The 15376-nt window shown below is 40.0% G+C and overlaps 1 protein-coding gene and 1 long non-coding RNA gene across 3 annotated transcripts; both read left to right on the plus strand.

The window, feature by feature from the left end:
* The first annotated feature begins 1247 nt into the window (after window positions 1-1247).
* On the plus strand, window positions 1248-15079 carry LOC131256830 (UDP-galactose/UDP-glucose transporter 7). Of its 2 annotated transcripts, none has more exons than XM_058257884.1 (9): window positions 1248-1417; window positions 1525-1602; window positions 1690-1824; window positions 3505-3610; window positions 3737-3982; window positions 11641-11751; window positions 11896-12054; window positions 13993-14136; window positions 14623-15079. In XM_058257884.1, the coding sequence occupies exons 3-9, from the start codon at window positions 1784-1786 to the stop codon at window positions 14785-14787; spliced, it is 972 nt and encodes a 323-aa protein (XP_058113867.1). In that variant the 5' UTR covers window positions 1248-1417; window positions 1525-1602; window positions 1690-1783; the 3' UTR covers window positions 14788-15079. The 2 variants fall into 2 exon arrangements, with proteins under 2 accessions (XP_058113867.1, XP_058113866.1); XM_058257883.1 differs by having other exon boundaries at window positions 1249-1417; window positions 1719-1824.
* LOC131256832 (uncharacterized) lies at window positions 3991-9796 on the plus strand. The gene is made up of 2 exons (XR_009176975.1): window positions 3991-8076; window positions 8189-9796. It is a non-coding gene; the product is annotated as an uncharacterized LOC131256832 (long non-coding RNA).
* Window positions 15080-15376: the final 297 nt, after the last annotated feature.

The following is a 15376-nucleotide window of genomic DNA, read 5'->3' on the forward strand; positions in this document are numbered from 1 at the left end:
TACAAAACATACATAATCGTGGGATCCACGTAATTGGGTGACGTCACTTGAGTTGGTAGTCTCGCAACTCAACCTATCAATAGCTAATCCGCATCCACCAAACAAGGTGTAAAGTGGACCCCACATAATAAAGCCTAGTGTTAATTAGTCCGGAAAGCATAAAAAAAAATAATGATGAGCTAGTTTTGCTTCCATCGAGACTAAAGATTCACCTTTCATCACCACCACTTAGGTCCATATGTTGTGGGTTCAGATGATTCCAACCATCCATTTTGCGGACAATGTGATATATAGGCCACTACGAGAAAATTACCTAGATGACTGATGTGACCACCACAATCTAATAGATAAATATGGAACGGTGGACCGAAACTTTTAATGGGTGGCAATCAACTCTAAAATTCAAGGTCATGGAAAGCCCCAAGGATTTATTATAGAATAACCGCTTGTTTATGATAGTAAATACAAGTACTAAATCCCCTGCAACACTTGTTTTAGACAGCACACAAAACACCCAATCTCTGTTGTGTGCATGAATCCACTCCGTTCATCAGGCGTTGAACCATGCATACAAGAGATCAGTCTGATAAAAAAAAAATCAGGTGGGCCATACCATGTGAAATTAGAGGTTTTAGGTGCAATTTGACACGGTATGGCCTGGATGAGTTTTAGATCGGGATGAATTTTTTTTCTTTTACTTTATCCCGGTGAGTGACACCTGATCAACGGATCAGATGAAGATAAATACCATAGTAGCCACACACACAAACCTATCGTTTTGCATTTCATTCTCACTCTTCCCTGTGCTGTAGCCCACATGAGCTGTGGATCTGTCTGATTTTTTGATCCTGGCCATAAAGTCGATGATATAGCCCAATGGACGGAGTGGATATTACATATACAACTGGTGGTGCCCACATAATTCTGTGGTTTGTCTCCACAAAGGTTGGGTGTTATAGTCACTGCGTAAAACAGGTGTTGCAGAGGACTCGAATCCCAAACAGGACATGAACAGCTCAGATCATTGGATTGTCTCAGAGAGTGGGCCCCAGTGGGTGGCGACAAACGCAGGATTCTGAGTCGCGACAGACGCAAAACGAAGTCCCAAAAACCATATAGAGAGAGAGAGGCATCTTGGCGTTGGTCCGATTTTTGGGCAACAAACGGCGAAAAATCTGATGGCGATGGCTCCTTATCTTTCCCAGCTGTTGTCGCTCTACGAACATTTACCCCCTCTTTTTTTAATCTCATACTCCACCCCCCTCAATTTTCTACTCTCTCTCTCTCTCTCTCTCTCTCTCTCTCTCTCTCTCAAATCCCAAAAACAAAATCCGAGATCTCTCCTTCACTTCTCCTCCGCTCGATCTTCTCTTCTCAAGCTGATTCAACAGATCTAATCGATTAGACGATGTAACAGGTGCGCTTTTCTTCTTCTTCTTCTCTATTTTTCAGTCGGTTTTTGCTGGATTTAGGGTATTCGACATGTGTATACGGTTCTGATTTGTTCGATACTTCGATTTGCAGTTTTTCGATCTGAATTCTGTTGGATTTTGTGACGGGTGGAGTGTTTTCTGCACTCGATTATGTAGTCGGAATTTTCAGGTGTTTATTTATTTTTTTATTTTATTTTTATAAATACTCGGTTTAGATTTGCGTTATTTCTGCTGTGTTTGATTCCGATCTGATTAGGTTCTTATCCGATGCTTCGAGGATTTCAGGGAGGAGTAATCAGTTTGAATTCTGCTGGTTTTTTCATTTGGGACTTTGTGCTTTGAATTTTGCCATGGAAGGTGGCAGTGATCCGGAAGGGAGTCAGTTTCTGAGGTTTCTCTTTTCTCCATTTTCGTTTTTTTTTTTTTTTTTTTCATCTGAGAATGTTGAATTGTGTCAATCTCTATGGAAAGAACTGCAGTTTTAGATTTTGAAATTGTCAGTTGGAATGTCGTGCGGCCTTCTGGACTCATTTAGTTAGTGTGCGTTTTGTCGAGCATGTGTGTGGCATTCTGTGTTTGGGAGACGTTGTTTCATCTTTTCATCGTTATTATTATTTCATGCGTCTGAAGGAATGTTTCATTTAAGCTTAGGCATTGGAGATGCTGATGCTTGCACTTTTTGTTATTCCTTATGGATGCTTAGTGAGCATTCAAGAATTCTTGTTTAGGCAGTTCATACCATCCATGCTTAGTGTTTTGATCTAAGATTTCAATTCTTCCGTGTTTCAGCAGTAGCATATTGTCCCATGGAGCTAAGCTCCAAAATATGGAATAAACAAGTGTTTCCATGACTCTGCCACCCTGTCAATTCTGTTACAATATATGTTTATCTCTGCCACTAGCATGGCAGAGACTGCACCTGTCTAGGAACATACTGATAGAGATGTACATGTAGAGGGATAGATGCTCCCCTGTGAACTGGTGGAAATGTCATGCCCCAAGAAATGGGGCTCATGGGGTGGCCCCCACCTTATGTGTTATTGACATCCACTTTGACCATTAGATGTATCACATCATGTTAGGGTCAAGGCCCAAAAATCAGGCTGATTCGTGATTCAGGTGGGCCACACCAAGGGAAACAGTTGGGAGGTAATGCCCAGCTTTGATTTCACTGGGGCCCACCTGATGATGTCCTCAATTTTTGCATGCCCTAGGCCAGATGAAGGGGCCGAATAGTCCAAATTCTACATACGTGCAGGGTGGGTCTCATACAAAATCGATTGTGGGCAATTTGTGATTCAGGTGGGCCACATCAAGGGAAACAGGTGGTAGGGAATGCCCAGTGTTAATTTCACTGGGGCCCACCTGATGTTGCAATGGCCTCAATTTTGAACAGTACAAATTCTATGTATGCGCATGGTGGGCCCCATATAAAATTGAGGGTGGGACATTACCATGTCTTATTTGGACCTTACTAAACAAAAAACCTGGAAAGTAGGAAAAAGGAAAAAAGAGAAACCCTAAAACAAACAAAAAGTTTGGACATTTGTTTTGATTGACTTGATGGAGTCTCCAGGCTCTGCTTTCACATAATTTAGTTTTCTAGTTTGTTTAATATTTTGATTGAACTTATTACTTCCCATTTCATAAAGATGTAATATTTTATATGTCATCTCCTGAAAAAACCCACAAAATCTCTGCAAAGAATCCCTAAAGCAAAGAAAGTTTGCACATTTGTTTGTATTGACTCGATGGAGTCTCCATTCTCTGCATTCACTTAATTTGATGGAGTCTCCATACTCTGCATTCCTAAGAAAGGCTTGTGTCAGCTTCCTTCTTCAGAGTTCCCACACTTACAATGAAAACCAGATAGCTGTACATGTGGCATTTTAGAGTCATGACTTGCTTTGCTTTATCTTGTATGTTGAGCTCCTTGACTGTCTAATTGTTTTCTGGGCTTATGTTCATGAGACCAGGGATGAGAACATATATATGTGCAAGTGTATATCAATTGCTAGAAAGCAATTTAGTTCTCTAATGCCTGATCTGACTCCATTTGATATTTTGGCAGTTTGTTCGCTGCCTTTTCCTATGGACTTGCTTCTATGGCCATGGTTTTTATCAACAAGGCGGTTCTGATGCAGTATGCGTACTCAATGACTCTTCTCACTCTGCAGGTAGTACTTGGAAAATATAAAGTATTTGAACTATGCAGTGATCAGTATTGGTACTTTATTCTTTATTGATATAATTTCTTTTTGTGTTCTTTATTGATGTGGTTTTTCTTTTTTTCTTTCCTTCAGCAACTGGCAACAACCCTGCTAATACACTTTGGTCGAGTAATGGGATACACAAAAATGAAAGATATAAACCTGCCAACTGCAAAGAAACTTCTCCCAGTTTCAATATTCTACAATGCAAATGTAGCATTTGCTTTAGCTAGTTTGAAAGGGGTCAATATTCCTATGTACATTGCATTGAAAAGGCTTACGCCACTTGCTGTCCTGGTAGCTGGATATTTTTCGGGGAAGGGGAGACCACCAACACAGGTATGGCATTAATGTTCCAGAGTAGGGTTGACAGTCTATGTGCGAATTTTTTTTTCTTTGCGTGTGTAGGAAAATGATTCCATGGTAGCATTGCCACCATAAGTACGGTGCTAACAGTTTGAAATGGGCTCCATGTGATGCATGTATGATATCGCTCTGTCCATCATGCACACGGCACCTCGTTCAGCCATAGGCCTAAAAATCAGCCTGATCCATCACCCTGGCCCATTCCAAAGTGTTACCACCATAATTATGGCGGTAACATTACCGTGGAATCCCATATATATGGGAAAAAAGGTACTATGAGGTTGACCTTATTGGAGCTTTCCATGAGGTCGAACTCTGTGGGCCCCACCATGATGTGTCAGACATATGAACCATGCACTGGTGTGTCCCAAAAATAAACTGTATTTGGAAATCAGGAGGGCTACATATTTGAAGTCTTCGTACTGGTTACAAATACTTATGCAGGATTATACTTTCTTCTAATCCTAGAGCCAAACCATTTTATAGACCTTAAGTACACATCAGAGTCCCTCGGAAATCCTCAACGAGGAATTTTCAACTCTTACTGATGAAAAAAGGACTTTACAGCTCTTTGATTTATTCCTATCAGTCTAATCTATCCAAAATAGGATACTTAGGCCCTGTTTGTTAAATCTGAAGTCTGAAGCCTGAATCTGAAGTCAGAAAACCTGTTTGCTAACTGTTTGGAAAAAGTGCTGAAGTCGGAAAAATAAGTACTGAATATGAAACAATCTGTTTGTTATCAAATGTCTGAAATGCCTGAAATCTGTTAATTTGACACATTTGCCCATCCCACAGGAAACAGCCGTGATTGAATCACTACCATCAAAAACATCATGGATTCCACCGGAATGTTTTTTTTTTTTTTTTGCCATCCAACTAGTTCATAAGGTCATAAAGACCTAGATGAAGAGAGCACACAAATATCATCTTGATCCAAATCTTTTGTGGCCCACAAGAATTTTTTTAAAATTTTTTTTGAAGAGTAACAAAAGATTTATATTTAGAAAAAAACGATTACAAAAGAGGAAATTGACCCGCTGAGATGGTGGGCCAAAATACTTAAGAAAACGAAAACAGATTACAGTTGCTAATGTGAAGTACATTGGAAGCCCACAAGAAATTTTTAATGGTCAATTAACACTATTTCCTGTACTATTGTCCATTGGAGATTTGGATCTCCTTCATTTTTTGGATCATGACCTAAAACGAGCTTTCAATATGGTGGACAATGTGGATGTAGTCACATACATAATGGTGGGCCCCACAATGAGGTGTCCCACCCACCTCGATGGATCCGGGGACATAGATTGCTAGCTGATGATGTTGGTAGCTTGTAACTACTGGACGATGTTGTGTGCCCCCCACCATGATGTATGTGTTTTATCCACATTATCCATCCATTTTTCTGGATCATTTTAGGGAACTATCCAAAAAATGAGGAAAATCCAAATCTCATGTGGACCACACCATAGGAAACAATGGTGATTGAATGCCCACCATTAAAAGCTTCTTGGGGACTTCAGAAGTTTTGAATGAAGCTGATATTTATGTATTCCCCTCATCCTAGTTTGTGTGACCCAATCAACAGGTTGGATGGTAAATAAACATTACAGTGGGTCCTAGGAAGTTTTTAATGGTGGGCATTCGATCACCACTGTTTTCTTGTGGTGTGGTCCACTTGAGATTCGGATCTATATCATTTTTGGGCTCATGCCATAAAATGATATGGAAAAATAGATGGATGGCGTGGATAAAACACATATATCATGGTGGGCCCACAGAACACTGTCTAGTAGCCACCAAGCTACTAGGCAATCTGCGTCTATATTCGGGATCCACTGAACCCACACCCCCAAATCCGGGAAGCGGATTGCGTGGTGTGCTCGGTGTTGTGTTGACGTCACCAAGTTCTATCAGCTCCACCATGATGTATGTGTTATATCCACACCGTACATCTATTTGGCGACATCATTTTAGGTCATGAGCCCAAAAATGAGGCATATCCAAAGCTCAAATGGACAGCAAAACGGAAAGCGGTGAGGACAATGATTCTTACCGTTGAAACTTTCCTATGGCCCACCATGATGTTTATTTGTCATCGAACATGTTCATGAGGTCACAAAGACCTGAATGAAGGGAAAAATATCAGATTGATTCAAAACTTCTTTGGCCCCCTAGAAGTTTTTAATGGTAGACATTCAATCCCCCCTGCATTCTGTGGTGTGGTCCACTTGAGCTTCGGATCTATCTCATTTTTGGGTTCATGCCCTAAAAGTATCTCATAAAATGAGCGGACAGTGTGGATGTAACACATACATCATGGTGGAGAACTTGATGACGTCAACACACAAGGGAGGTCGGTAGTGTGTGGCACACCATGCAATCCGTTTCCCAAATCCGGTGGGGATTGGGTACTATCCAACCAGGACCTAGCTAGAGACGGCAGGTCCTGTCAAGGGCTCTGCCGGGCCTACCTTGATGTATATGTTTTGTCCACACTGTCCATCCAATTTTCCATACCATTTTAGGGCATATGACTAGAAATGAGGCAGATCTAAGGCTCAAGTGGGCCACATTGCAAGAAATAGTGGGAATTGGAAGCCTACTGTTAAACCTTCTTGGGGCCACAGAAACCTCTAATCAAGTAGATATCTGTGTTTTCCCTTCATCTAGGTTTGTGTGACCTTATGAAGAGGTTAGATGGCAAATAAACCTCATAGTGAACCCTAGGAAGGTTTCAAGGGTAGTTGTTCAATTCCCGCTGCTCTCTGTAGTGTGGTCCACTTGACCTTTGGATGTGCCTCAGTTTTTGAGCTCATGCTCTAGACTGATTTGGAAAAGTTGATGGACGGTGTGTATCTAACACATAAATCATGGTGGGGCCAGAGAAGTTCCACACGTAAAATGTTGGGTTGCGTATTATGCAATTTATTTGGGAATCTTGTCGCAATGTGCAGGACAATTTTGGAAGTTTTTTTTTTAAAGAATCCGCAGAGCACATTCTGTATTCCCCATTAACCCAAACCTCAATTGTGGAAAAAATTATGGGAAAATCATGGAGTGCTTTCCAAATTCAAAGTTAACAAACAACACTTAACACGGAGTGCTTTCAGGATTCCACATTAAGTAAAAATTTTCAGTGTTAACAAACAGGCCCTTAGTGGAGCAACAACTGTATCTAAAAAGACAGCCATATTGTAATGGCCTAAAATTAGCAAGTGTAGCTCCAAAATAATAAAAAAAAAAACCTTAAAATCATGAGAGAATCAAGAAATTCAACAACTATATTTTGCCAAAAATAGCAATTGTAGTTCCAGAAATTAATAAGTAGCAGCAGCAAACAGCCCAAAATTTCAGCATGTGGCCTTTTGTGAGTTACATATCTGATTTGTTCAATTCATCTCCCATAATCCATGTCCATTTAGAATGGTGCTTATCCTTCAATTTCACCTAGTACTGCTTGTATTAGGCTGATAAGAAAATAAAGGAAAAAGCATTGCTTGTATCAGCCTCGTCTGGTGTAGGTAGTCATCAAGCATAACACTGGTTCAACTTTGTTATAAAAGGAGAACATAAGTTCCATCTGATTAAATGGGACAAGGTGTGTAAGCCGTTTGAAGGAGTGAGATGACCGAATTTAGAATAATTGAACCAAGCTCTTTTATAGACATGGATTTGGAGGTTTAGGGTGGAAAAAGGAAATGTTTGGAGAGAGGTGCTTGAAAGGAAGTATGGTGTTCGATTAGGGTGGTGATGGACAATGGAAACATTGTTTTATGGGCTGTGAAAGTCAGCATCGTCGCTGAGGTGTAAATATGGAGAATGTGAGCTTTGTGGGTGTCAGGAAGAACATTTGCTTTTGGGAGGGTATTTGGTTGGGGAAAGGCACCGAATGAAGTTTTTCCAAATTAGCGAGCTTATCCGCAGAGGCAAATATATCAGTGGCACACTGTTTCTTTTTCTTAGGTTAAGTGATATGGGCCCCTCCATGCCACAAGAATTTGCAGCTGAAGAGACAGAAGACTTGGTCAAGCTTCAGGAGATACTTCGCAGTGTGAAACTCAGTAGTTCATCTTTTTATCCATTGCTCTTTTGTGAAAGGAGTTTGGGATAATTTTTTAAATCTATTAATGATGTCATGGGTTATGTCAAGCTTAATGGAGGGTTTTTTACTAGCATGGCACAGAGGCAGTGTGGGCAAAGTCAGCAAGGCAATCTGGAGAATGGCGACGTTGACTGGTCTATGGTTTATATGGGGTGAAAGGAATAGTTGTTGTTTCAAGAATAGATGTGGGAGGGTATTAGACATGTTCAATAGGGTAAAACTCAATGTAATGAATGGGCTATGGCATCAGATGTATTAGGCAAAGTTTTTTGCTTCCTATTTCATGGTTTGAGTTGTAATTCTTTTGGCTTCGGCCTCTTTTTAGTAAAATATTGTCTCTAAAAAAAAACTTTGTTATAAAGGATCAGTAGGCTCGTTCAACTTCTTTCATCTTTTTCGAGAGTTGTTTGCCATATCAGCATTAAATTTGTCTTACACATTAGACATCTTGCCATAGAACTTGAACAAATTAACCATGTTAAAAGTTGGGGAGATCCAAGTCATCTGGCAATGCAATCATGTAGGTGTTGTTAACCAGCTTCTCTTCACTTGACATGGCCAATCTTCTTATACTTGAGCTTTTTATAACGTACTAGTTCATGTTGAATAGAAGATGAGGATGGAGCATGACTGAAAGTTGCACTGAGAAGATACTATTAACCATCTGATATGTCCCTTCGAATTTGGTCCGCTCACTAATTTACTTTTAACCATCCATTCTATAGCCATTAATTGGATGGTTAGGATTGATTAATCAGTATGCTTTTGGGGACATGCTCCATCCACAATGAGACCCACAGTTTGGATGATTTGAGGGAGGGAGGGAGTCTTTTAGTTATAAACATGTCTCTTCCGAAGGTTGTCACATGCAAAAACCTTGTTTTTGCCCATCAACCAAGCAAAAGCAGTCACCCTAGGCAACCCCTTATAAGAACAAATGAATTCTCTTGAGACACTTTCTGCACCAGGCTGAGAAGATAAGATGTTATCATAGAATGAGCAAACCGAGAAGTTTCCTGACTTATCCTGAATCCAAACCCAACCATCCCTGTTACTCACCAAAGGCTTCCAGCTTTGCAACAGATCCAACAGACCAATCATTTCCCCATCACCTTTTTTACATTCCACCCATAATGGGACATGTGTCCACTATCTTTGTAGGATGGGAGAGAGGAAGCTTCCTTGGGAAATTACCTCCCTCGTCAAATTCAAATGGCGCCACATTGATGACTCTTCAACCGCACATGGCATAGCCGTATGGCAATCCAGACTATACCCAAATCACCAACCCGACTCTAGATGGATAATGGATTATAATAAAGAAAATTGCACAATGAAGGTAATGTTGTCCATCTGATTTTTGTTTTTCATTTTTTATTTTCTATTTACTGATTTTCTATACATATATTTTTAATTTTTAGTGTTTTGGGCGATTCTTCCTATATTGGACGAGTCTTATCACGCGAGTTGTATCAATGTAAGTGATACGACTTGTTCCAATACCCAAATGAGTCGTACCATGAAATGGTTACTTTAATCCTCGAAGCAAGGTATTCAAAATCGGTTACGTAATGGCCATGGTCATAACTGTTACGCGTCATGGGGCCATAACGGTCCTGTAATGGCCCCGCAACAAACCGTAGAGACCCCGCAATGGTCCTGTAACAGTTTTTTTTTTTTTTTTTTCAAAGAAAAGAAGAATAAGAGCCGTAACGGCTGTTACGGCCCGTATCATAATGGTAACAGTGGTGGCTGTTATGGCCACCATTACCGTTATGGAACACCTTGCCTTGAAGCCGAGTCCCACTAAGATACATTGTTGCTTAAGAAGGTTACCAAGGCCCCAACAGATCACATCAGCTTGAACATTCATGTGTTAGTAATATGTGCTAGAGAACTAAAGTGTAGTCCACAAATGCTCCCATACAGTGTGACAGAAGTGCCCTCGAACTCTTAAGTCATGGTCGGGATTTGTGGTCTTCAGTACCTCTCCAAAGTCACACAATTTCCTTGAATATGTCAGCGAGATGCGTGTCCAATTTCCTCTTCCATGGTATGAAGTGGCCATTCTTGAGAAATGATCAACTACAATGAAGATTGAGTTTGCTATCCTCCAGTCCATTGGACTCTTGCTTTGGTCTATATCTTATATTGGGACATTTTATTTGGTCCAGATCTTTATGAGGATCCATGGATAGGTCTGATCTTCAGTCAAGGACCCTTCCATTGATCTGTTCTTCATTCAGGACCTTTGATTGGCCCGATCTTCAGTTGAATAGCAATGAGGTCCACTTTTGGACCATTTTGATTATTGAATGGTCCCACATCATACATGCCAAAGTACTTGAGCTGTTTTCTTCATTTGAAACTCGTAGAGTCACGTGCCCCTCTTCCCCCATGAAAATCCCTTTCGATCTGGCTCCAAGCTCTCCTAGGTGTAGCCATCTGAGTTTTTACTCAATCCAGGCTTCTTCTTCTTCGTTTCCTGAAAGGTGATGGAACTTTTATTGAGAGAACCCAGCTAAGCAAAAGCTAAGGTGAGGGAAAAAAATTACAACCCTATCAAAGAATAAAGATTACAAATGTCCATGGCTTCCAAGCTGGAAGCCCACTCCACCACAGCCACCTTCACCTTCCTCACCAATTCTTCCACAGATCCACTTGGTTGTTCCGCTCTCCACATATAGCCCAAAGAACTGCCATTAGAACTAATCGCCAAATTGCCTTGCTGTCCTTCCTCCACCATGCCAGGCCAACAAGTTGTCTTTAATGGATTTCAGGCTTTTTTACCGGGAAAATTCAACTTGTCTGATTCTGCTGTTCTCCGTCGTTGAAATCATAAAATTTAGTTGGTGGTTGGTGGTGTTCTGTGCAGAAAGAATGGGAAGGGGATGGTGAAGCAAAGTCACTTCAAAAAGTACTGAAATACCTGAAGCCTTAAAAAAAAAAAAATCAAAAATCAAAAATGTTTTGGCTGATAATTTTAGTTATTCTAGTCGTAGCCACAGTGAGTCACACAAAGCTATGACAGAGCTCTATGTCAGTCTCCAATGGGGATTCATGTGTACTTTCAGATTTTTCTTTGGCAGAAAATGGCCAATTTATTTTGTTTCTTTGTAAGATGTTCTTCTGTGTGGGCATGTTCAATGATACCATGGATTTGCTCGTACGACAAATGTGATCTTGCTAGCTTATTTAAGCTATTTGCTATCAGCATTTGACGTCTGGATCTATTTTTAGGTGTGGTAACATCACTACCCAAATAGCCAAATCTGGCTTGGGCAGTTGGGCCTGTGACCGTTCACTTATATACTCCATGCCATTTATGTGACTTATATTTGGTGAGATTACTTCGATGAAAAGGACCATCACATTCAAAAAGTTCCAATTATTGGCTGATTTGTAAAGAGCCTATGCAAGAAATATGAACTCAATTTCCTGCAAAAGAAACACCTTCACAATGCTTTTTGTTTCTTTTGGAAAGTTATTAGTAAATCCTTGCTTGGCTGTGTTTATCTTTCAGGTATCACTTTCAGTCATGTTTACTGCCGTTGGGGTCCTAATTGCAGCATTGGGAGATTTCTCTTTTGATCTCTTTGGATATAGCATGGCTCTCACTTCTGTTTTCTTCCAGGTCAGCACATACTTCCTTATGTTTTTTAAAATATACTACCTTGGAAATTTTGGTTCCAAGCCGTGCATCTGCTTCTTAATCATGTACAGGCTCAAGCCACTCTTTGTTATGTTTGTAGGGTACTAATACTTGATTTATGTGTAGACCATGTACCTAGTTCTAGTGGAGAAATCAAGTGCAGAGGATGGGCTTTCGTCAGTTGAGCTGATGTTCTACAATGGAATTTTATCACTCCCTTTCCTGATGTTCCTTATCATTGCTACAGGAGAGTTCCCATATTCTTTGTCTTTGTTACTTCAAAAGGTTAGCATCTGAACAACATCATTCCTTTTGACCCTGGTTATTCTTTAACAGTAGGCACAATCCTTCTAACTGGATGCTGCTCTCCTGCTCCTGCTTCGAACTCACTCTGCAGCTCCTGCTTTTTTTTTTTTTTTTTGAATGGTGGATATTTTATTACCAAAGGCCACAGCCAAAGAATACAAGAAAGAAAAACTAGAAAAGATAATTACCACTCTTGCCAACAATCAGGAAAATGGGCAATAACTTTTGATGCAATTGCCCATTCTATCACATGCCTTTTTGCCCTACTAAATACCTCCCAGTGTATTAAATAGCGAATAGCACTCACCCTCTGAAGCGTGAGGCGTAAGCTACACTATGAGATTTTTATTGAAGGTTGCACTTGGTTACACCAATTTCATGATATTCTGCACCAAATTATACTGAGTAATAATGAAATTTAACAAAACTGCATGATATGTGGTGCAACCAAATCCAACCTAAAGTAATAAAAAAGGAGAATGATCTAGTATAAAGGTAAAAAAGTGCAATGTAACTGATTTAATATTGTTACTTATATTATTTTACTAAAAGCATTGAAAAGATTATCTAATTTTGACTGACAATAGAAAAATGTAACAAATCATTGAAACATTAATTGATTTTAATGTTGTAGTGAAAAATAACTTGTAATGTAAGCTACATAGCATGTAGTATATAGTCTCTGTAGCGTGTAGTGTATGCAAATTATCATGTAGCGTAGGCTACACGCAACATAAGCTATTTTCATGAGCTATGTAGCGTAGCTATTTTCATGAGCTATAAAACACTAATACCTCTACAATATAGTCTCTGAAGCACCAATTATTCCTTTCTAGCCCCTTCAAAAAAAAATAAAAAATAAAATTCCTTTCTAGCCAGAGGAACCAAACACCTGCTACTAAGCACAGATGCCAAACTTTCTTCCCTCTCTTTCCTAAACCGCCTCCATACCACATCAAGAATAGATGAGCAATAGTTCTCGGACGAACCCATGAAATGCCGAACAGTTTAAGAAAGCATTCGCACATCCTACTCTCAAACGAACACTATAGAAAAAGATGATCCACCGTTTCCTCATCTTGATAGCACATTAAACATATATTCAGGAGGATCATCTTTTTCTTGCGAACATACATTTGGGAGGATCATCTGCAGCTCCTGCTTCCTACCTGTTTATACTCCGAAACATTTTGAGGTAGACGCTTACCTGCTCCTTCACCTGAATTTGTTGGCAATTTGCTTAACGCTTCATTCAACTATAAGTGGGCCACTTCGATATACATCTTTGGTAGAGACCCAAATATTATAACCCTAGTGTCTATTCCTGAGTTTCTAACCTTGTGTTTTTGCTTTCATTTGTTATGTTGGTTTATATTGCGGGAGTGGCCTGGTGGGATTTCTATATTATTAATTACTGGAAACCTTACTACTTTAAGAAGATTTTTCCAGTACCTCAGGGCGCATTTGGATGTAAAAGAAATGGTGAGGGAAAGCAATGCTTTTGGCACCAGGGATGGTTATTTGTTCCACAGTGCATTTGGGTTGGGGCAGGTTTTTTCAAGCATGGTTTTTTCTGCTCCCAAATCATTATTCAACATTTCAGGTAGACTCTGAAATGTAGAGGGTGGAAAGAACACCACTCTCCCTGCCTTTCTAGGAGCATCCAAACTCACTCTTAAATGTTGTAAGTTTATTGCAAAGAGCACATTGATGACCAGAAAGAAATCTTTCGTCTACCTGACTATTAATCTTTATAATCTTCTCCACCTAAATTGGGGGCTGCTGCATCATCAGTTATTAGCATTTGCAGGCTGAGGATATGGATTTTTCATTTTTAGAATGGTGCGTTGTATTCGAATCTGTTTGTTGGAAGTCAAACAGTCTCTGACATGAAGCTTAATTTCTCGTCACTGACAGGCTAATTCTTTAACATTTTTGACGATTCTTATTCTTTCGCTGGTGATGGGCATCGTTCTCAACTACACCATGTTCTTGTGCACCATAGTTAATTCGGCTCTCACCACTACCATTGTTGGAGTTCTCAAGGGGGTTGGGTCCACGGTGAGTATACGGCTTTTTTCCTAATGTAAGCTAACATCCAATCAAGTATCAATGGGCAAAAGGTGTTTGCTTATATATAGATATGGAGATCCTGGTGCTATTAAGCATGCTGCATCTCAATAAGGCACAGCAACTCATCTGCTGTCCATGTGGCATGCATCCCCTCTGAATTTATACCATTTTACATTTTGATCATCCATTGGTGGTCAACAATACCATTTTAAAGAAGGGTTAACAAGCGGATGGTTAGGACCCTCTGATTACTGTGATTTTCAACCGTCCTTCATCTACATTGGGGCCCATGATTTGGGCAATCATGCCACGTGTACCACTGGATGAGTTGCTACACCTGAGTTGCCTTTTTTTACCTTTTCCCATTTATTGATCCAACCAGTTCTGGTCCACACAGCAGTGATGTTTTCTTTTCTTTTCTTTAATTTTTTTTTTTTTAAAAAATATATTCCCTTATTCTTTTTGTGTCACTAGACCCTTGGATTCATCTTGCTGGGCGGTGTGCAAGTTCATGCTCTGAATGTGACTGGACTGGTTATTAACACGGTTGGGGGTGTGTGGTATTCGTGGGCTAAGTACCAGCAGAAAAAGAACAAGCCCCGCAAGATAATCTCCGACGAAGAGGCCCGTCACAAATAAATAACTGGCATGAAGGTATCCAGGAATTTACCACATGCTGCTCTTTTATAGTAATTTCCATTTGATTAGTTACCATCAGCTCTTTAAGATACGAAAGTGTAATCTGCTAGTGAAAGAAAAAGGTGAAAAAAAAAGAACAAGAAGAAAAGAAAGGCAATGAAACATGGTCATTTCCATTGTTGATAGGAAAATTCACCACTGAAATGAGACTATGGGTAATTTCTCATCGTTTTATCATCATTACTCAAAGGAACTCATTGCCTGCTTCTATGTGGAAGCTTCAGAAGTGCAATCCATTCATGTCATTTTTATTTTTATTTTCTAGGAGCTGATTATGGTTGCTAGATCCCTCCCCACGTGTGAATGCAAGATCTGGTTAGTTAACCTCATCAGGTGGATCCTTTCCATGGCCTGGAAATCAGGTTGGTCGGGTCATGAGATTGGCCAATGTGTATTCTAAATGCGGACAGCTGGTCCATGTTTTATAACGTCTGTTTCTTTATACGCCTGCGGACCCACCCAATGCCCTAACCCACCTGATTTTTTGGGTTGTCCTATAAAGCATGCTGGGCCCATTGGCTGGATCATC

This window comes from Magnolia sinica, chromosome 9, assembly GCF_029962835.1.
Source record: "Magnolia sinica isolate HGM2019 chromosome 9, MsV1, whole genome shotgun sequence".
NCBI classification, from domain to species: Eukaryota; Viridiplantae; Streptophyta; class Magnoliopsida; order Magnoliales; family Magnoliaceae; genus Magnolia; species Magnolia sinica.